Here is a 21,772-nt window from a genome sequence, read left to right on the forward strand (position 1 = left end):
CAGGGTCGCGGGGGGGCTGGAGTCCATCCCAGCCAACTTCGGGCGATAGACAGGGTACACCCTGGATTGGTCGCCAGCCAATCGCAGGGCAACACAGAGACACACAACCATTCACACTCACACTCACACAACTACGGGCAATTTAAAGTCCCCAATTAACCTGATCCCCAGAGCATGTCTTTGGACTGTGGGAGGAAGCCGGAGAACCCGGAGAGAACCCACGCAGACACGGGGAGAACATGCAGACTCCACACAGAAAGGCCACTGGGCGGAATCGAACCCAGGACCTTCTTGCTGTGAGGCAACAGTGCTAACCACCGCGCCACCGTGCCGCCTACAAATATGACCAATACACTTTATTTGATGCTTCTGACTCCTTTTTACGTCTACACAACATAAATATGTTACAAATATCAGTAAAGCGGTTACTTTCTGGGAAGAGGGGAAGCTCTAATAACACATACGACTTTACGGGTTTGTGATTATATACATGTGTGTATTCATTCACCTGCAGGGTCCCATCAGCAGCTCAGCGCTTTGCCGCCGTCTCAAACTAACAGAAGGCGAAGTTGCAAAGCCCGGAGATATGAGACTGTCTGATGAAGGCGAAGTCAGCTGACCAACATTTAGCACGGACCGGAGAGTTTACACACACACACACACACACACACACACACACACACACACGCACACACAAAGGGCACATATACTTCAGGAACCTCTTTACAAAATGCCAAATGCCTGCAAGTTGTGCTTTGTTTTGAATCATCGAAAATGTGTGAGGTGGAAGAAAAGAGTCTGCAGAATGTTTGAGCTGTTAAGTCCTTAACGAGACGGTACTCAAATAATCATTTTACGAGAAGAAACGCTGGAGAACAGCCCGAGGAGCTCAATATAGAAACGAGGCATGTCAACATTGTTGAATAAAATACAATTACCATGATGACGCAATTCAGCAGGTCTACTTATTGCTTTCATTTCCTTTTATTGATCCAGTTATCAAGACATCAGCTCCAATCAAAGTCCCTTCCTGAAGTTCTCAGCAAATGTTGTCTAGACAGAAACAACTCGACAACATGACTGGCCAGTGGGATGAAATAGAAAAAAGGCTATGTTTCATTCCATCCAATAAAAAAAAGTTGAAAGAAAACAAATAGATCTGGATTAGTCGTCTACAGTGCACCTGTTCCCTGGATAGTGACACGCGTGTGTGTTATGACAGTGGAAATAATTTCTTGACACGTATTCAAATAACATCTCTGAGAGAAGACTGAGAGAAGACTGCGATAATAAAGCGTACGACATGATTGAAGATATGGCGAGTGAGGAGCCAGGCTGTTTGGCACATTGCTGCCCAGGTCTGTGTGTGTAAAATACTGTACAATAGTATTACTGCTGGTTTCCTTGGTGCTGGATGCTGAGGAGCACTGCGCCGATGAGATACGCGTTTTTTCGCTTTCTTAAAATGTCCCGTCATCTTAAACCCGGCCTGTTCAAAACATCACAACAGCATCTTGTCACACATTGGATCAGTATTATAATCAGTTGACACAGGGAGGTGTGTGTGTGTGGCGGGGGGGGGGGGGGGGGGGGGGCGGTAAAAAACGGCTGGTTACTTGTGTACACGCTCATCCATTATCATTTGAGCAGTGCAACAGTTTTCTGTATTGTATACTAGAAACGTAGACAGAATGTGTGCTTTGGAAACAACAAACTGAGGCAATCCAAGAAAGAAGGGACTCATCTTCAAAAAAAAGCAAAACCAACTCTGTTCTAAGCCTAAAAAGTCCTGAGTTGACGTTGTCCAGGTAAACCTTTGTGAGCAGCGATAAGGGACGGAACAATATAAATTCAACAGTTTCAGGTAATGTTTTCTTCTTAAGATACCGTTAGAAGTCAATACTTGAAGACTATGGATCTATATTCATCTCTGAGAAAGATCATCATGGCTGAATGGTGGTTTAACTTGACATTTTGAATTTAAAGATAATTATGGTATATTGTAAATTGGGTCTTGTTTTCATAGTTTTGGCCATTGCTTCCTTTTGATTATGAACTTATTGAACAAATCAAAAAGTGTACAACTAGGAAGGTTCGGGACATTTTTAGCAGAAAAAACAATGTAATGTAAACTGTGACCGATGTTACAACAGACATCATATATAGTAAATATACTGTTTTCCTAGATCTTTACCATCCCCGCCTCTGAATGACGGCCAAACTATGAAAACATGTATCCCTTAGTTACATGAAATAAGTGGATCCCACTTAAGATGGCAGGACACATGGAGGATGAAAGGGACAACACGTTGTCATAAGGGCGGGGGGGGGGGTGGAGGAGGAAGGCTAACGTGCATCATTATAGTTTCCCAGTGAGCGTGTGTGGCGAGGCAGACATTTGAGTATGTGTGTTAAAATCAGAGCTCTGTTTCTAGGGCGGCAATCAAAGTTCATGATGACCTTTCAGCTATTTTGTTTGCAGTCCATTTAATCAACGATGGGAGTGTTGTAATTCTGGAACAGAGGCTGCATGAAGAGGCCCAGCGTCCCGACCACACACACAAACACAAAGATCCACAGGAAGAGACGGTCGATCACCATGGCAACGTACTTCCAGTCTTCAATGATCTGTAGAGAGAAGTTAGATTTTAAATTTCACCCGTTTTGTTCTTTGTTTCGAACCCAATTGTTATTTTTTGCCTGACATGCTATTTATATTTGTAATGTCACATGTCTCATGATTTAATGGCTGAAACCACTTCGTACCAAAGCTTCTTTGGACTCTGCCAACTTTGTGGCGGATTTTCCTCGTGCTGAACAGTGCAATTTATTTAAACAAATCACATGGCGAAAAAAGAATCACCATTGATGTACCGGTGCAATATTTTGGAATAACTTAGACAGAACTTCACAATAATAAAGTCAATTGAGCTATTCACAGAAAAATAACCATTCTAAACACAATCATTTCCAAAACTGTTATTATGCAGATTACAAAAAGTAGTCCATGACATCTCATAGGTGGTACGAGCTGTTCTGTCCAAAGTTGTAGAGGATTGTCTTAAATGTATGTGGTTCACTAAGTTCATAGGTCAAACATCATACTAGAGTTCTAGAAGGCCCATACAAAATGTTGGTCTCCTTTTTTAGACTTGTTCCTGCCACACAGAGAAAATCTATAAAAAGGTGTTATTTTTCATTTAAAAACCAAAATCGATCTCACATTTTTAGACATTTGGCCAAATTGCACATGCCGATACACCTACCCCCTCATCATCGTCCTCGCTCTTCATCTTCTCTGCGATGTAGCGCACTCCGTCCACCGCATCCTCCGTGTCAATGTTGGACTTGAGCGTCATCCTCTTCCTGAACTCAGTGTTCTCTGGCAGGTCGCTGATCTTCCAGCCGTAGCGTTTGGCCGAATCCTCGTTCACAAAGAAGGACGAGGAGCAATCTGCCATCCCCGCAGGACTCAGCTGGAGGTCGGAGTACGATCGCTGCTGGTGTTTTTTGCGGAACTTCTCGCGGATGTTGGAGCTGCCGGGTCTCCGCATGAAGAGGTAAGAGGGGAGCCGATACAGGAAGACACGCTTGACCCACGGAGGCATGGTGTGTGTACTGGGGGAGCGATGGTGCACGTTGAGCACGCAAACGCTGGTGACGATGGAGAAGGTGACCAGCACCATTGAAAACATCAGGTACTTTCCGATCAGAGGCACTGCTAAAGACGTGGGCGGCACAATCTTTGAAATAAGGAGTAAAAACACAGTCAGGGCCAAGAGGACCGAGATACAGAGAGTCATCTTCTCACCACAGTCTGACGGGAGGTAGAACACCAGAATAGCCAACGACGTTATCAGGATGCACGGAATAATCAGGTTGATGGTGTAGAAGAGAGGCTTTCTCTTGATGATGAAGTCGTAGGTGATGTCCAGGTACCTGATGTCATTGGGGTCTTCATTCTTACGTCCAGGCAGGGAAACTATGTCCCACTCACCGCTGGGTTTGAAGTCGTCACGTGAGGCAAAATCACTGAGCAGGATGAGGTCAATCTCGGTGTGGTCGTAGGTCCAGGAGCGGAACTTGAGGGTGCAGTTCTGCTGGTCAAAAGGGAAATCACGGACTTCGATTTTGCAGGCCGACTTGTAGATGGCCGGCGGGAGCCAGGCCACCTCGCCATTGTTGGAGACGACGACATTGGAGTAGAAGGAGACTTCGTACGTCCCATCGGCACTGAAAGGGAGGAGAAAAGAACGAGGTAAGCGAAAAAAACGGCCAGTCATTATTACATTACAGGTCATTTAGCAGATGCTTTTATCCAAAGCGACTTACATTACACTTTAAACCCATGGCTTTTTCACATTTTTGCCTGGGGAGCAATTAGGGGTTAGGCGTCTTGCTCAGGGACACTTCGACATGGAACATGGGGCAGCCTGGAATCGAACCACCAACCTTGTGCTTCCCAGCACACCTTCTCTAATCCCTGCGCCACGACGACCCACGACTCATTATATTTAGTAAAAGTTTTTAACTACCACTTTCAGTACAGTTAGATAGTGTAATCCAGAGGTTCCCAATATAGGGATTGGCCCCCTCAAGAGGGTCATTGGACTGATCTCCGGTGGGGATGAGTCCGCCTACAGGTGGGAGTCTGACCATCTGGTGTCGTGGTGCAGCCAGAACAACCTGGAGCTCAACGCTCTAAAGACAGTGGAGATGGTTGTGGATTTCCGGAGGAAAAGAGCCCCACCTTCCCCGATCACCCTGTGTGACTCCCCCGTCACTATTGTGGATTCCTTCCGTTTCCTGGGCTCCATCATCACCCGGGACCTCAAGTGGGAGCTGAACATCAGCTCCATCACCAAGAGGGATCAGCAGAGGTTGTTCTTCCTGAGGCAGCTGAAGAAATTCAACCTGCCAAAGACTGATGGTGCAGTTCTACACGGCCATCATCGAGTCCATCCTCTGCTCCTCCATCACCGTCTGGTACGCTGCAGCCACAGCCAAGGACAAAGGCAGGCTGCAGCGTGTCATCCGCTCTGCAGAGAGGGTGATCGACTGCAATCTGCCGTCCCTGGAGGACTTGTTCGCTTCCAGGTCTCTGAAGCGAGCTAAAAAGATCTTAGCCGACCCCTCTCACCCCGGACAAAAACGGTTTGTGCCCCTTCCATCTGGCAGGAGGCTGAGGTCCATCAGGACTAAGACCTCCCGCCACACGAACAGTTTCTTCCCGTCGGCAGTCGGGCTCATTAATAGAGCCCGGTCCCCCACTGACTGACTATGACATTCCCCCGATCACTCTGCTTCATACTGCACATGTTTTTTTAACTGTAATTTTTCACTCGTCACTTTGTCGTCACTCGTCACTTTGTCACTTGTTCGATAGTGCACTTTATTTTTAATATTTTTTAACTTTTTAAATATTTAAAATTTTTAACTTTAACTTTATTCTCTTCTTTTATACTAACCCATAGCCTTATTCTACTAACCCATTGCATTAGCATTTCATTTTATTTTATTACTTGTGCACTGCTGTCTTGTTGTCCATTGTTAAACTGTTTACTGTCACGCATCAACCGCCAAGACAAATTCCTTGTATGTTTGACATATTTTGGCAATAAATGTTTCCTGATTCCTGAGAACATAAATCTGAGCCGTAAGACTTAATTTGAGACACAAAAAAGTCATTCGTAAATGACATACAAGAAACTAGCAGAAGGACACGAAAGACCCAGGTGTTGACATTTATTGTGGAGAGATCCAGCGGATGAAGGCGGTGGGGCTCATTTCTTCTTGAACTAACTCATTATCGCATTAACATTGTTGTGCATTAACTTTCCCTTGCAGCTATTTTATACAGCTGCAAGATGATTTTGGTGCATTCCTACTCAATGTGGAAAAACACACATAATGTAGGGGTTGTGATGTTTTCCTTTTTCAGAGTTCTTGAATCTGCAGTGAGGGTGTAATGACCATTTATTTAGGATGAGAATTTTGATTTTAAAATGCAATATGAATTATGCCATTAAATCATAATCCATATCGTGAAATGCAGCTGAAACATTTGAAATGTCAGGTTGCTGCAAGCTAGTCGCTTTAAATATTACATAATTTTAATTATAAATGTGAGATACGATCACTTGATGTTTACATCGGCTATCAAAGGTGTGACCAAATGCACCGTTGTCTTATCAGCGCATTTTATGACTTCAATATGTCCCGCTCTCGTTTTCCCCATAACACCTGTGATCTCTCAGACTTTAAACTCATCACCACGAGACCACGTCTAGATAGTGTTAACAAAACTCATTTTACTAAAACAGGTGAAAAGTGGGATGAGGGCATAAGAGGTATAAGTGGATATCAGAAAACATTTTAAGATCAAATCAAATGTATCATTGTTTGTGTTTGTTGCTCTTTTAATCACTGAGTTTCATGCAAAAACACATTTTCTCATTTTGTGTTTCACGAAGGCGACGTACTTGTTGTAGAGAACGATGTCCGGGAGCCAGATGTGTTGTGACGGGAGCCGGATTTTCTTGATTCCCTCGTACTGTTCAGGTTCCCACATTAATCTGTAGTCATTCCACACCTGGTGAAGAAGTGCACACACATGCACACACATGAGGGAATAGATTCAACTCATCTTCCTAGCCACCAGGCCACAATCAACACTTGATCCAAGCCAAGTCCCCACAGAGTGAGCTACTTCTGCCCATAAATATACCAGTTCCACACTGGTACGGTTTGGTTTGGCAAAGACGTAGCATTTTAGACCAGAGTACGAGAGGAGACGCAAACCTGACTGAGCCAGCAGTTGGTGGTCATGATCTGCTCCCTCTCATTCTGAAACACAGATAGGAAGAAGGGAACTCAAAGAACTGTCTCCAACATCTGTGTTCTTTTGGAACACTCTATAATAAGAGCATATGAAGATTTGGATAGAGGGTGTGCGTCCTCACCACGTTGATCAGCTGGGCCAGAGACACCTGGATGTAGATGGTGACCTGCTGGCTGTTGTTGACGGCCGGTCTGATCAGCTTGTTGTAGCGCTCGGGGGACAAGAGTTGACTCACCAGTCGTTCCTCGACCTCCGCACACAAGGCAGCTGTACACACGCACGTACGCACACAGAAGAAAGGGATTTGGTGAGCAGCTACGTACAACCAATCGGTACCTGTGTTAAATAGGAGTCCACGGACATGTTTCCTCAGTCATGTTGTAAAGGCTCTGAAATATTACAAACAGCTTGGTCTGTCACGGTGTGGTATCATTTCCTGCCTTATTTTGTAGTTTCTGCTTCTTGTCTCCCTGGGTAACTTCACTTCCTGCCTTGTCCTGTCATCCCCTGTGATTGTCTGATTGTTTCCACCTGTGTCCAATCACCTGCACCTCCCTGGTGTATTTAAGCTGTGTGTCTCCTGTCACTTGTCGCGTCATTGTCGAATGTCCTGGATGTCTCTAGTTTGTGCTTGCCTTTTTGCCCTGGTTTGTGTGTATTTTTGCCCCTTGGCCCTTTGCTTTTGGTATTTTTGACTATTAAAGTCTTCTTTTCTTCTTCTTTTTTTTTCAACTTTTCTTACTCCACGTCTGCGTTTGAGTCCTGCCTTCCCCGCATCCCTGACATGGTCCAAGTCAACCTGCTAGTTGGAATTATCATTCACAGTGAATTACAGCTGACTTTTATATTTTTATCTCTTCCGCCAAGCTGCATGGGAGTAATTCAGATGTATTCTATTTTAGAACGCTATGACAACCTCTGGTAGTTATGTCATCTCATTCTGTCAGACACCTTGCCAAAAATGTCAAACTGCAGCTCTGCACAACTACATGATTTCCCTAATGTTATCATCTCAGTGGAGAGAGTATTGAGATGCTGCACTCGTACCTGAATGACACGGTGCGATGTATAATGTGTCTCTGTGTCTTAAACAATCAGGCATGGTGACTAGACGCGCGTAGCGGATGATCTCAGTTTTATCTTACGGATGTGCGTAGGCTGGAGTCGGAGTGTCTGTTTGTACCTGAATATTATATTATATTGTTATGGGGATTGAATCAAAATCCTCGAAGAAATCCCTTTGATAAATGACACATGTTTCCTGATCATTGCTTTGTCTCTATGAATATCATTTAGTTTATATATTATAATATATTATAATGACAAAAAACACAATATCCGCACAGATGCCCGTAGAAGTAGTTTGTGAAGCAATATTTAAATCTCGTGCCGTGAGTTCAGTTTGGTCCACAGATGTAATGAGTGTGTAATGGAAGTAATGTGAGTAATGAGTGTGTCTCTGATCTGGTGAAGATTACAGACATGATGTAATGGTGTATTCAGTGTCACACACGTCAACATATAAACACACGTTTACCTTCTTACTTTCTACCCAGGCTTCTCATATATATCTCATAATGGATGTCATCAATGGGTGCAATCTTCCGTAGTATGACGATAGTGAATCTATTTGCAGTTACGCACACACACACACACACACACCCTGCAGGGCTCATTTCACTCATTTAAACATCAAAGAACAAAGTGGGAATGGGTCACACAGCTTCAAGATCGTGGCTGGTTTGAAACATAGATGATGCCAGACTTTCATACATTTTAAATTTCTGAAAAGAAAATCCCTTCAGTCGAGTCCATTCTTTTTGGCTCGTTTATTATTGATTGACTTTATATCTGCGTAGCTGCTATTTCTCTTTTGAAAATAGAAATATCAAGCTGGTTTCCTCAGCGTACAAGCCAAAAGGCACTCTGCGTCACAGCGGCTTTCATTTAAAGCCTTTTCTCTTGTGTATGTCTTGTACCTGTTCCCTCCTGTTTTCTTTCTTTTGTTTTTGTGTGTTTCCTGTTTTCTGGGAGGATTATGTGAACACCTTATTTGTGATCGGTTGGCTCTGGGTTTCCTGCTTACTTGACAATGTCAACAGGACGGGGACAAGGTAGAAAAGAGAGACGTCAATTCTGTGTGTGTCGCAGCCAAGAAGCGTACAACCTGATACATGAGATTAATCTGAATCTAATTTGGGGAAAGTGAACAAGACACCAGAGGAACCAGTAAATTTACTAATCTCTGTAAGTGTGGAGGTTGATGTGTTGACCTTTACATTCAGCTGAGCACCGAAGGGACCATCAGCGCAAAGAGTAACCTCATATTTCTCCTATTTTGGAGTGCGCGTAGGCCCCTTTCTCAATGTCACTGTTGCCACACCTGCTATTGTTTCATGAGACCAAGCAAAGGCTACGGTTAGTCCAGCAGCTGTCTGTGTGGGTCGAGTCACTTTTATCTACAGTATAAAACCCAATATCAAAAATCCCTAATAACCGGTACAACATATGACATACTCTGCTTAGGCTCTCAATTTGGATCCGGATGAACTGAGAACTGTCAGGGACGTCTGTCCACAGCAAGCAGAGACAACATTTTGGTCAGCGTGTTCACCTTCACCTTGAACCAACAAGACATTTAGTGATTACATTCTAATACCTTTGTCATCCGGGAGGAGGGAGGGGGTCTCCACCACCGAGTGTCCAACACTGTCCAAGCCGATTTTTAGTAGAATATTTTTGTGGTTCTATTTTTGTCACCAGTCGTATTGAAAAAGCTGTGCAAAAAATTCTGAGCTGACATCAGCAACATACGCCAGGAATCTGAGAACTGTGCAGTTGGCAGCTTTTGACAACTACGGATATTGTGTATTTTGTCACTTTACTTCCACTTGTTGTCAGCATTGCTGCCAACTGTCACATCAATATATCCAAGATGAAAACATTTTCTGACACACGTCAGATAGAACTAAAGGCACTGAGCTTTAAAGGCAGGTGCGGGAAAGCGATAGCGTGTGAGTTCTACACTTGGTCAGTTCACGTTAACCTCAATCAGGCCTCGGTTTGAAGAGGAGACCGGACCGAGTGTCCGACATGTGAGCAGCTGTGACATGACACAAAACCTCAAGGGTGAATGTCCTAAGAGGGACCACCGCTGTGTCTGTCAGGACGCCACATAGAGAGGAGATGGAGACACATCGCAGGCGGTAGACGCACACAACACAACAGCAAGTGGGAAAAAACAATTACCAGGTTAGTATAATAATTTCACAAAATAAAATGAAATAGGATCCTTCATTTGAATGATTCAGTAAAATCACAGTGATTCATACATTTGTTAAATGGGTTTAAAGCCAATATTTGTAATAAGGGTGCACACCGCTGCATAATGGCACACAAGTTTATTATTTTAATTAAAAGAAACTACCACTCTTTATAAATCCTAATCAGCTCATTGTTTTAGTTGTATTGGTCGTTGTGCTTAATTTAATTAGTCTCAGTAAAATGCAAAAGCAGCTAAACGTGACAAACGTCGGCCACAAAATGGAGATAATTATCTTATTATAAAGTTATCTATGCTGTTGAATCATTATCTGTGATGAGCAAATGAAATAAATAATGTTTTCCATAATCTGCACATCCTCCCATTAATATCCAAGGGGCACTCTACCTGCATGAAGTTCATTTTAAACATCATGAAGACTACTACTCAAAAATCTTTTGTACTTTATCTCCATTTATGAACTCCATTTATGAACATGAATGTAACCACAGTGACATTGATGGCTTGCAGAAAGCATGAATTAGCAAAGGACTGATGGCATTTGACAAGACATGAACTTTTACCAGAAAGGGAGGTAAAATACTTAAATAATGATAGTGGTTACATTATGCAAAAGCTAGAATTCTTTGTTTTTCGGCCATATGGACTAAAAATCATGATATCTTGGCCTCTTCTGTATCAATGTTTTACCATTCTGTTGTTGTCCTCTCACATGAAGCATGTGCGTATAGCTTCTCTCTGGGTATTCACTTATTTCAGCATGAGAAAAATGTAGGGATAATAGCATAAGGATAAACCGAGGACACACTTTATGTGACTAGTGGAACGGACTGAGGGAGCGTTGCAGTGGGGGCCGTAGAGCAATGTCAGGGGTTTGACAGTACATGCTAGAATCGTACATGAGGCTAAAATGAGATGTGTATGAGCTCAATGTAAGATGAGACAGAGCGATAGGGAGTCTACCGGCAGGACCCATCACACATGTATGCACACACATATACACACACACTTCTCTCCGCCTTGCTGTGCTCTCCATACCTCAATTATTCATTGCCTCTAAAATAAAAATACCATCATCTCACAAGGCGGAATTCAACCACAATAAAAGATTACTCTCCAGGTATTTTTAAACCAAATCAAAATCGCATATATAGAAATCACAACATATAGAAATTCATAAATTGAGACAAAAAACATTCGTACACGCTGTTTTGCTGCTGTGTTTTGGTGATGCTGATGGATGGACAGGCCTTGTTATGGGTCAGGTGTACAGAAAGAAAAGTGTCCACACTCGGCATACTGTAGGATAGTTTTTAGTTCAGTGAATTATTCAATGCTTTGCCATCTTTGGGAGATGGGGGGCCTTTCTGGGGGCCAAAACAATGTAGGATGCCACACAAATGCATCCACATGGCCATGTTCCAGTAGATATTTACTATCGCTCACAATGTATCTGCAAAGAGACTTGGAGTCTGGGCTTTTTAAATGTCTTGGGCGTGCGATAGTCTGGGTAACTCCAGCCCCCCCCACGTGACCCTGAACGGGATTAGCAGTTAGAAACAACGGATGGACGGATGCATGTGTCTCATTGGAAACCTGTTGGTTGTTTGCCCTTAAACTTGTTATCACAGGCAATTTGTCCTCTGTCTGTGAGGATAAAACCAACTGAAATCAACTTTATTTGTCCTTGCCCTTGTGTCTTTCTGTCCTGCTTTGCTGTTTTCCTCTCAGGAACAGAAGAGGGACATAGGCGGCAGTAAAATCGTCTTTCTTCTGTCCTTAGCTCCCTCGGTAGCACTCTCACATGTAACTACCAAGTACCTTTCTTGTCAATGCATCCGATGCAGCTCTCTCTGGCTCCAGATTACATAGATCTCTATTCAGCTGCCTACTTTCTCTCATTCAAAGTGCAACAATGGCTAATAGATTACTATGAAGTGTTGACTCACTGACAGCGAGTACTCTCGACACATTTGCAGTTATGAGAAAGCAGTAATAAAGTCAAGGGCAGGACAACACTTAGAGCTGCATATATCTGCACTCCCACTAGTTAACCAGAGGGCTGTGGATAAGCAGTGGCAGGGTTGTCACACACAGATAGCATAATTTCCCCCCTTTCTTGCACTCCTGGGCATCTTGCGAGCTTTTAATGAGCAAAACATTTAATCAGGTGTTACGGCACGTTGACATAAAGTGAACCCGAGATTTAGATGCCCATGTAAGGTGCTACAATTCTGAGGATGCAAATTAGGAAAAGAGGACACGAAAGGTCATAAGGGCAGCAATCTAAACACACTCAATGTATTTGAGGAAGATGACACAATGGGTGCTTGGGTCTGTGGAAATTGTGCAGCAATCATTCACTGACACGTTCAGATTACAGCACCATGGACAGCTCAACAGAAATGATCCAAACCTATATTCTCCTGAACATAATGATAGAGGTGCACTAAATTAAAGTCAAAGTACTTTGTGAAGAGGGTCCATTTGGGCCCTGAGGGACGGAGAAAACCAGTTTGTCATTTTGTCAAGTCGATACATGTCCACAATAAGATCTAAACCCCCAAGAGGGAAATGGAACGTGTGCAGCAACGCATTCTCCTCCAGCGTTGCACTCATGCAGTATTCAGCAATTTAATTAAGACTCCATGGGGGTCTCTTTTTTAACAGGGCAATTAGTTTATTTAGGCGGCGTGTAAAATCACGTGTTAAGTTGTCAGCAGAACGGAAATACCATTATTTCCTCCGCCAGCACGCTTTCCGGTTACTTGTGTGGTGCGTAGACTCAACTGTGATTTATCCAGTTTCCCAAACGAGAGATAAAAAACTCACACAGAGTTTCCGGCTCATTTTTAGCTCTTAAGGGCGGAGGGCTGATGTTTGGATACAAATCATGTACATTTCTTAATATTGCAAACACTTCCCGGACCTGTTAGGTATAAGAATCGTCATGCACACCGCAGGGAGAGAGAGTGTGACACCCCGAGCCTCTTACGCCAAGCAGAAGCCTCCCTTGTCCCGTTCCGGAAGGATTTGAAAGGATTACTCACTTGCCACGGTGAGAACCAGGAGAGCCAACGCTGCTTTCACCGGGGCTGCCATCCTTTCCTCCCCTCCAGTGCGACACGCACGCCAAAACTTACGGCGGGGTGGGGAGCGTCTTCTCGCCTTGTTTTCTTTTTTTCTATCCCGGGAAATAAGGAAAAAGTGGAACCCAAAAAAAGTAAAAGCAGACAGGATTATATCGGTTTCATTGCAGTGGGTTTCGCTGATGACGGCCGACAGTGGATGCTTGGAGGCATGGAGGGCAGCGCTGACTGCTGGATGGATGCTTTCAGCCAGAGCGCACCGACTGCGCCGCTGGTCCTGGAGCTGTGATTGCGCGCAGCGGAAAACCGCCGCAGAGAACAGATCCCCCGTTACGCTAATTGGTTCTCGGGCGATGCAAATATCGTTTTCTACGGGGGAAACGTGGGAAAGGAGCTAGTGGGGACACGGCAATCCTGTTATCACCGAAGCGGCCGTTTCTCCAGATGAAAGATTTAAGCGCCCCGGTGCTCACTTTGCACTGGCCGCCCAGTGCGCCCTCCCGTCGGGCGTCACTTTCACCCTCTGCCGTCATGATCGGCCCAGTGCGGCATGACAACAAACAGGAAGCGATACGACTCAGAAGCCTTCAGGGCGGCAAGACATTTAATACCCAGCAGAGATTGAAAACCACTTTATCTTCTCCAATCAAAGGAGAAACCCCCTCATTGAAAATGCACTTAAGAGTTCATTCTGACTCACTTTGAAGCTCATCAGCTACAAGGAGCCTAAACGTGGGGGGGCTTAAACTACAAAAAGAAACCGTTTAAAGAGAAAAATGTCTTTAAATTCTGAATTATGTTGCTTAGTGATAACATAAAGCAATTAAAAACAGGGACTGAATATGCGTTGCGTCATTTATCCGCATTAAAAACACTGTGTTTGGTTGTAGGAACCATGGAAACGTTCAGGTGCTGGCATTTCTATAGGAAACCATCCGGGGAGTGTGGTGTTTTATTGATCCTATGGGACAGTTTCCCACTGTTTCCACCATCACCACAGGGAGGTCAAAGGTCAAGGTCAGCTTTGAGTGTCTTTCTCATGGACAATTCACCACCATAGATCCAGAAGAAACCGCTTTGATGGAGGGGTTTCCAAAAGCTTATAGCAGAAATCTCAAGTATTGCCATTACATGTACTTCAGTTAATCATGTTATTGTGAACACAATGACATACAAAGAAAGAGGGATGGATATCAATTTGAATGTTGAAGAAAAGGGGATGAGACTGTTATATTCATGTGTCAATATACGTCTTACCAAGAGAAAGGTGAGAAGAGTGAAGCCATTCCCTTAGAAAGGCATCAATGTGCATTTCCCAAAATGTTAAACTTCAGACAGAAAGTGTTACTTTAGAGTGATATGTGATGCTTCTAACATTTGCAGTCAAGGGAACATGCAGGAACACAGAGTTCTCTCAAATGAACTTTGCCCGTACTCTTTCCCAGATAGATAAGAGGTATTATACGGTTTGTATTCACAAATACACACACACACAGTTAAAATTAACAAGTATCATAATGCAGCAAATGCAACCAAATTGTGTTATCCCCCCATTAGAGCCACACGCGAGCATCTGCCTTCCAAAGTCCCCGCCCGCCTCTCCTAATGAGCATAATCTTTGCATCCTAAAAGCAAAGGAGAGGAGCAGAGGGGCAGATTCAATCAGGACTCCTGAGAGCTCACTGTGGGGTCTGATGGGGCCACACGCACACGCACTCAAAGCAGGAATTTGTGGATCACTTTGTAGCCATTGTTTGTAAATGCTGACAGCTGAAAGATTGGTAATATTACATGCAAGTAAGAGACACACAAACAGGCTTTTATTAAAGAACGAGGGTGAACTTAAAATGTTATCCTTCACACATGTTCCTTCAACAAAAACATTCAGAATGTATTTAGTCTGATTAGTTTTACCTTAAACCTGTGGTTACCAAACTGGGGGTTGCAGCTTCATCACATCAAAAAAAGTAAAGTAAAAAAAAAACGAAAGTAAAACCTATTTTCCGGTTCACTTTTTTTGCCTCACGAGATACCGACCAAGTCGTGGCGAGTACCGGCCCAACGGGCATGGGGGTATTTACCAAACCATCGGCCCAAGTTTAAAGTCTCAACAAATGGATAACGGCAGAACCGCCTGAAGGGTGAAGCATCCAAATAAAATGGTCAATGATTGGGACAATTGATTAACGCTTTATCCAAACTTTTACATACATAAAGACTTGTTCATGTGGTCACATTTGTTCCTCAAAAGGTAAAAGGCATACATTGTTTTAATCTGGAAGTCAAAGTGCTGAAGTATTTACATTTGCAGAATAGTTCATGAATTGATTTTCTACAGCAATAATAACATCAGCCAAAGCCCTCTGTCAGCATGAACAAATTAACCAGACACTGCACACAGCCCCGTATGCATGTACACACAAACACACATCTACGTCATGTGTCGCCTCCACAATGCCCCTGCAGGTAAAACTCACAAACACAGAAAACTCTGCATTTACTTCCCAGCAGATGCGTCATCATATTGCATATCATTTCAATGGATTAAGCCTGTTTGGCTTACTGCACAGAGCCTACGCACCAGCAGCACTTTCATCAAACACTGTTGAGTGATAGTGCCACCCTGAAGCAGCCTATTCCCCCGCTGCATCAATGTTACCATAAATTCATAAATGGGACATTTGTTGTCTCGGACACAGTATGAGGGACAATACAATCGGAGATCTGAGATGTGTAGAGATGAGCATGTGTCATCTATTTCTAATGTCTTTGTTACCTCATTGTTGTTTTCCTTCACTCTTGCTCTCCTTTATTTGCACTCTTGCGTCACTTTTATTCTTCTATGTTCCTGCTCCATTTTTCACATTCTCCCCCCCTTTACCTTCGCTCTTTCTTCTTGAATTGTTTTCAAACCATAACGCTCCCTTCTCATCTCCTTTGAACCAAACAGGCATGTAAACCCCTGCTGAGCTATGTGGGTAAGAATTATTTTGGGGGGGGGCAGCAGGAATCTTATGAAGGCTGAACTTGGTTAAATGTTCTGACGGGGCTCGCTGTAAGGCCTCCAGAGTACTCAGACCCAGAAGCACAAGACACAGGCCGAGTTCAGAGAAAAGGCGGGTGGAGAGTCGGCAAAAAAGTCTTGTTGTAAATGCAGCGTGTGACTTAAATGCCCATTGAAGAGAAAGAAACATGCTGGCATATAAAAACATGGGCACCGCGTGGAGCAAATCCAGGTTCCAGTATTTTCTTTTGCAGAAGAAGTGATGGAACTGATTGTGAATTGTGAAAATGGACACACCGATAAGGTGGACACACCGATAAGGCATGATGTGAAATGCCAAAACATAATACATTAGTAAAACATGATCTAAATTGTGTGTTTGTGGGGTTGAGTGTGTCTGACTGAGAGGTTGGTTTTGTCACCATGATTTGTGGCTGACCTCAGCACACCTGAGTGAAGCTGCGTGCGCGGCTGGCAGCCAAAACCTCGTCCTGAAACGACATCTCCACAAGGACACACAGACAAACAGGTAGAAAGAAAACATCTGCACACACACACACACACACACACACACACACACACACACACACACACACACAGACTCACAGGTCAGGGGGGGGCAAATGAATGGACACACAAAAGGAATAGGATGTAAATGCCTGCACTGGTGTTTTCAGAAAAAAAAGGTAAAATAGATGAACTTGTTAAGATTGAGAACAAATACATTTAAAGATAAAACCATAAAAATGTAATAAATGAGCTAGCTATTTTCTAAATTCATCATCCAGTTGATATAAGCATTAACAAAAAATAAAATGTGTTTTTAAAACAGTAATTTCCTTTAACCCAAGGTAAAGTTATAATACCATGTGTACGCCCCATTCAAAGCATACGTCTCGATATTTTCTCACTGTGTGTTGAATCACCATATTCTCTGCGTTTGGTCCGTGTGTCTGTAATATGACCTCTGGAAAAAGTGAATGTTTGCTTACACATTACACAAACAAACATACAATGAGTGGTCATGTCTCACAGGAAACTTTCATCTTCCAATAATTTCTATAATTGTAAATTAAGAAGTAGGTTTAAAAGCTTTCTAATCTTTTGGCACAGATTCTTTCCTTTTTTGTTTTTTCTGGGTTTGTTTAAAGATTTCATAGAATTTGATGGTTCATTTCTAAATATTAATGCTGATTCACCACAGTATTTGTTGGAAAAGACGCGTTAACTGGATGCAGTTTGCCTTGTAAGAAAACAATTTGGTTTCAATTGCAATCAACGTTGATAGAAAACCTGAATGATCTAAAACAAAATTGTTTTTGTGGGGTTTTAGACCTGTGTCAGGTCTTATTCATCAATGCGTTTGTTCTATTAAACTACCAGGTACCCGTCATGACCTGCATCTCACCTTGTGTAATTGTGGAAGGACATTTTGTCCGTCTACTGCTCCTGACAATACACAAAAAAAAATTGCACCAAAACCATCTGGCTCTCGCAGATCTCTGTTGTTATGGCACATTACTGTCAGAATGTGACGTATGTGCCTCATATTGGCCCATCTGACCCGGTGGCCAACTCTTCTTGGATACAGAGACCAATCATTTTCCATTTTTTCAAAATGTATTTGAAAAGTATTGCTCTAAGGCCTAAAATGCAATACTTGCAGGGGCTGAAATTAAACCTCAGACTAAAAGATCACCGCATGAAACGAATCACCGCAGCGACCGGCATCAGATTTCAGTGTCTCAAATAAAATCACACCAATGGAGAGAACTAACTTAACACCATAACCAGAGAGAAGGGATCAACATGGAAAATATGGCAGATTCTATCAGAATATGATTCTGCTACGGGAATATCAGTCACGTTTGGTGCAACATAGGCGTGTTTGCACTTCTACGTATGTAGAATTTGTGGATATATAGTTCTATATTTGTATTTTAAAAATCAGTATCTTTTTTTTATGTAGACTTTTGGAGCTGTTTTTCTGGATATACCAAATAAGTGTTGTGGTATGAAAGAATCAGAGTAGGATAAAATGACTACTCTGTACTTTTTAAGTTATGGGCTTAGTTCATATATTGATCAAGTTCAACAGTTTTTCAACAAGCCTCAAAAGATGTATGAATCGTTTTGTTCGAACTCGGGTAGGGGTATCTACTAATGCCCTTTGAAACTATGAAAAATGATATGTGGCAAAACAGCAGGGAAATAACCGTTACCTTTCATAATCCTTTTTCAGTAAAAATAGGTAGGTTAAAACACTAAAAAGATTACCCACCCAGCGAGTGCATCTTAGTTAAAGTACAAATCAATAGCATTTCTCTGCAGTTTTTCTCAGATATTTAAGCCAACTGACAACAATGAAAGTATTTATTCTTTGATAAATGACGTCATGAACTTTTCTGCTGAACAGCAGCTGTCTGGAGAGGGAATCCTCACGCAGGGTTAGAGGGCGACCTCGGGGGTCCCGCCTGGACAGCAGTTATGCTTTGAAGCCGGCCTGTCTTCACCGACTGAACGTGTCAAACAGAAAGCCTCCTGACGCCCGACACTCCCAATGAGCCACTAGTAGAGCGCTATTCCCACTCAGCCTGTCCACACACACCTCTTCTGGGTGACTCTCTCCGCCCCTTTTCTCTCTCTCTCTCTCTCTCTGTCTCTCTCTCTCCTTCGACAGTGCTTGTGTCAGCTGACAGCTCTGAACATGACGACATTGACAGATGCCGTCCACTATGCACAGGGAGGGAATTCCCTGTGAAATAAATAATACCCGCACACTTCACCTGGAGAGATGGACGGGGAACAACCTGCCCAGGGGATTCGTCCACATCTCACCCCCTTATCCCCCTAGGACCTGGTGCGTGCATGCACGTGCAAGTGTGAATATAAGTGAAGCAGGCAGAGCTTGGTGCCGTCGCTTTCTTTTTATACACAAGCAGGATGGAGAATCTATGTACCCTTCAGCTTGGGGGAGTCTGCGCAACACACACACACACACACACACACACACACACACACTTAAAAATGTGTGGGAAGCCATGTAGAGCAGTAGAGACAGCTGAGGTCTAAAAGCCTTTCAGAAACTAGATATAAGGTGAAGACTAAACCTATTTTGAAATTGCAGAAAGGTGCCTAAATAGGGTTTCACCATTTGTAAAACATTTACTTATTTTTTGGTCAAAGCAGCTTGACTTTGCCCCAATAGAAGATTTAGAAGATGGGACATTTTGACACATATAGCCAAAAGTAATATGCCATAAACCAGCAAAGCAAAGGTACATGCTGCAAATAGAACAGAATAACTTTTTTTCCTTCCATTTCTTCGACCTGCAACTGACTGATTTCTGAAATCACAGTCGGGATGTGAAATGAAGAGCCGGTGAAGCTTGATTTCTGCGTTTTGCAAAGCATTCTTAATGTGAGCTTTGTTAAAGTTGGAACACAAGACACGTAAAAAGGGTTTAAACTTGTTAACTTGTGTACCCATACAAACCTGGTTATAACATTGAAGATAGGTGTGGGGTGGTGAGAAAAAAACAAGAGAAGACAAATACAATTTGAGTAAAAGTAATTGGGCCGACAGTTTCAGGCAGAAATTCACCATCACTTCAACGTCCCGATTCCGCAGCGTAAACGGGGTGAATGTGGGTGGGTGGTGACCACGGCAGGGGAAGGGAGAGCGAGGAAATCAGATGCAGAAGCAAACACACGGGAGGAAAGGGCAAACAGGGGAGAACAAACAGCACGAGAAGGGCAGAAAGAAGTGGAGCAAAGACTGAAGGAACGGACCGAACCGAAGTCATAGGGTGGAAATAAAGGGAAAAAGGCAATGGGAGAAAAGACAGAGGTGCACAAGGGAAAAGAGGACAGACGGAAGCGACCAGAGAGAAAGACAAGGCTGGCGGAACATGAGTCATCCAGCCTCAGCCGAGAGGTTTCTCATTGAATTAAGCATGAACTCAGAAATATCAAATACACTGAATAACCGTCAAACGCATGCATCAAGTGAGAAGACACCTGACACCTGCAAAACAGGATTGAAGAAGCCATCGCCAAATTTGTGCCAAGATAAGAGTGAAAAAATGTTTTTAAGTGTTTTCTTTAAACTGTTTGTCCTTACGTATTACCACTGATGTGTTTGTTCAACCCGCCCCTCCAACCTGCATCTCATCTCAAGTTGTTATGTCATTTTTTTTTTGACAGAATAAGAAATCAGTGAAGTGATTAAAATATATATAGGCTGAGCTTTTTAGAGCCTTTACTATCCTCTGTGTGCATTTTGTTCCTGTGGTATCTCTGAAAAAAGCAATTCAATATTTGAAATAAGCTCTTTCTTCTAGAAGCACGAAACGTCAAACTTTGAAATCGTGTTAAAAGTCCTCTGGTGAAGTACCAGGGCCTTTGTGCTGTCTGCTCCTCCAGCAGCTCCATGCAGATGGATCCCAGAAATGTGGCCCAAATTTACCCGGTAGAGCCTGGAGTGGATGTCTGCCTTTTGCTGTAAATGCTATATTAGTACTTGCAGTAACAGAAGGTACAGGACTACAGGCACGTGCTGCTAGACGAGACAGGAAAGGAAACACACATTTACACCGTCTTTATTATAGTTCCACTACCTACAACAACCCGGGCAGATGCGGAGTGATGGTGGTCCAGAACAGGGATTCCCAAAGGGGTTTCCCACCGCTGGGGGTGCGCGAGAGCAAACTTGTAATGGTGGTCTGAAGGAGTAATAATTCATATTAAATGTAATTTGTAAAAAAAAAAAAAATCAATAGGTATTTTACACAAAACACCGACGGGAATTATAAAACTACCCTTTGCAAGATTACAATTTAAAAATATAAATACACTTCAGCTCCTCCTATAACGAGAGCCTATTTTGTGCAGCTAACGTCAGCTAACAGGTCGGGTGGACATCTGAAGTGATGAGTCGCGAGAGAGGACACGGACAGACAGACGGAGGAATCCGAGGCGACAGAAACGGAGTTAATACTCGCGTCTTCTCCCTCTTACGCTTTCTGTGCGTGAAATCCTCAGATGGAATCCTCCCTTTTCATTGACACGTTTCTGAGACTCCGCGTGTGTCCTCGTCCTTCTTATTGCTCCTTTAAAGTGACGTAACTGGAGTTTATTGAAACTTTGTCCCGATTCAGAATTAATGGGATACAATGTTGCAGTTGCCCTTTTGTTCGGTCTGTGTTCACATTGCAACATTTAACAGCGGACTAAATGTGGCAAACAAACATCACGCGTGAGCAAACGGTTCTGTCATTGGTCCATTTTCAATACAGCTGTAAATGGACTTTCTTTTTAAGAGCAGTGGATTGGGGGCCATGAACCCGATTGGGATGTAGAAGGGGGTGCGTGGTCCAAACAGTTTGGGAACCACCGGTCTAGAGAACAACAGTACCGCCGCTTAGTGGCGGCTTGGAGTCACTGCAGGTCCAAAATAAATCTGAAATCCAGATCCAGCACAACCAACTTATTTCTTTAGCTCCCAACGTGCAGCTATAAAAAAAAATGTATACAAAAACACTACTTTTAAAAAG

The 21,772-nt window shown here is 43.2% G+C and overlaps 1 protein-coding gene across 1 annotated transcript; it reads right to left on the reverse strand.

Annotated features, from left to right (window-relative positions):
• Positions 1–968: 968 nt before the first annotated feature.
• LOC120818406 (neuronal acetylcholine receptor subunit beta-2) lies at positions 969–13,738 on the reverse strand. Its single transcript, XM_040175445.2, has 6 exons — positions 13,175–13,738; positions 6,963–7,108; positions 6,802–6,846; positions 6,483–6,592; positions 3,267–4,233; positions 969–2,628 (listed from the first exon to the last, which is right to left on the reverse strand). Exons 1-6 carry the CDS (start codon positions 13,224–13,226, stop codon positions 2,488–2,490), a joined length of 1,461 nt encoding a protein of 486 aa, XP_040031379.1. The 5' UTR covers positions 13,227–13,738; the 3' UTR covers positions 969–2,487.
• Between the last annotated feature and the right edge of the window lie 8,034 nt (positions 13,739–21,772).

The sequence above is a fragment of the Gasterosteus aculeatus genome, chromosome 4, assembly GCF_964276395.1.
Source record: "Gasterosteus aculeatus chromosome 4, fGasAcu3.hap1.1, whole genome shotgun sequence".
Lineage (NCBI taxonomy): Eukaryota > Metazoa > Chordata > Actinopteri > Perciformes > Gasterosteidae > Gasterosteus > Gasterosteus aculeatus.

Coding starts and splice junctions, on each gene's coding strand:
- LOC120818406 (XM_040175445.2), bottom strand. CDS start 13,226: ATGGCAGCCCCGGTGAAAGCAGCGTTGGCTCTCCTGGTTCTCACCGTG. Junction 6,847..6,962: donor TGGCCCAGCTGATCAACGTG/GTGAGGACGCAC, acceptor TCTGTGTTTCAG/AATGAGAGGGAGCAGATCAT. Junction 6,593..6,801: donor CCAACTGCTGGCTCAGTCAG/GTTTGCGTCTCC, acceptor CTTCTTCACCAG/GTGTGGAATGACTACAGATT.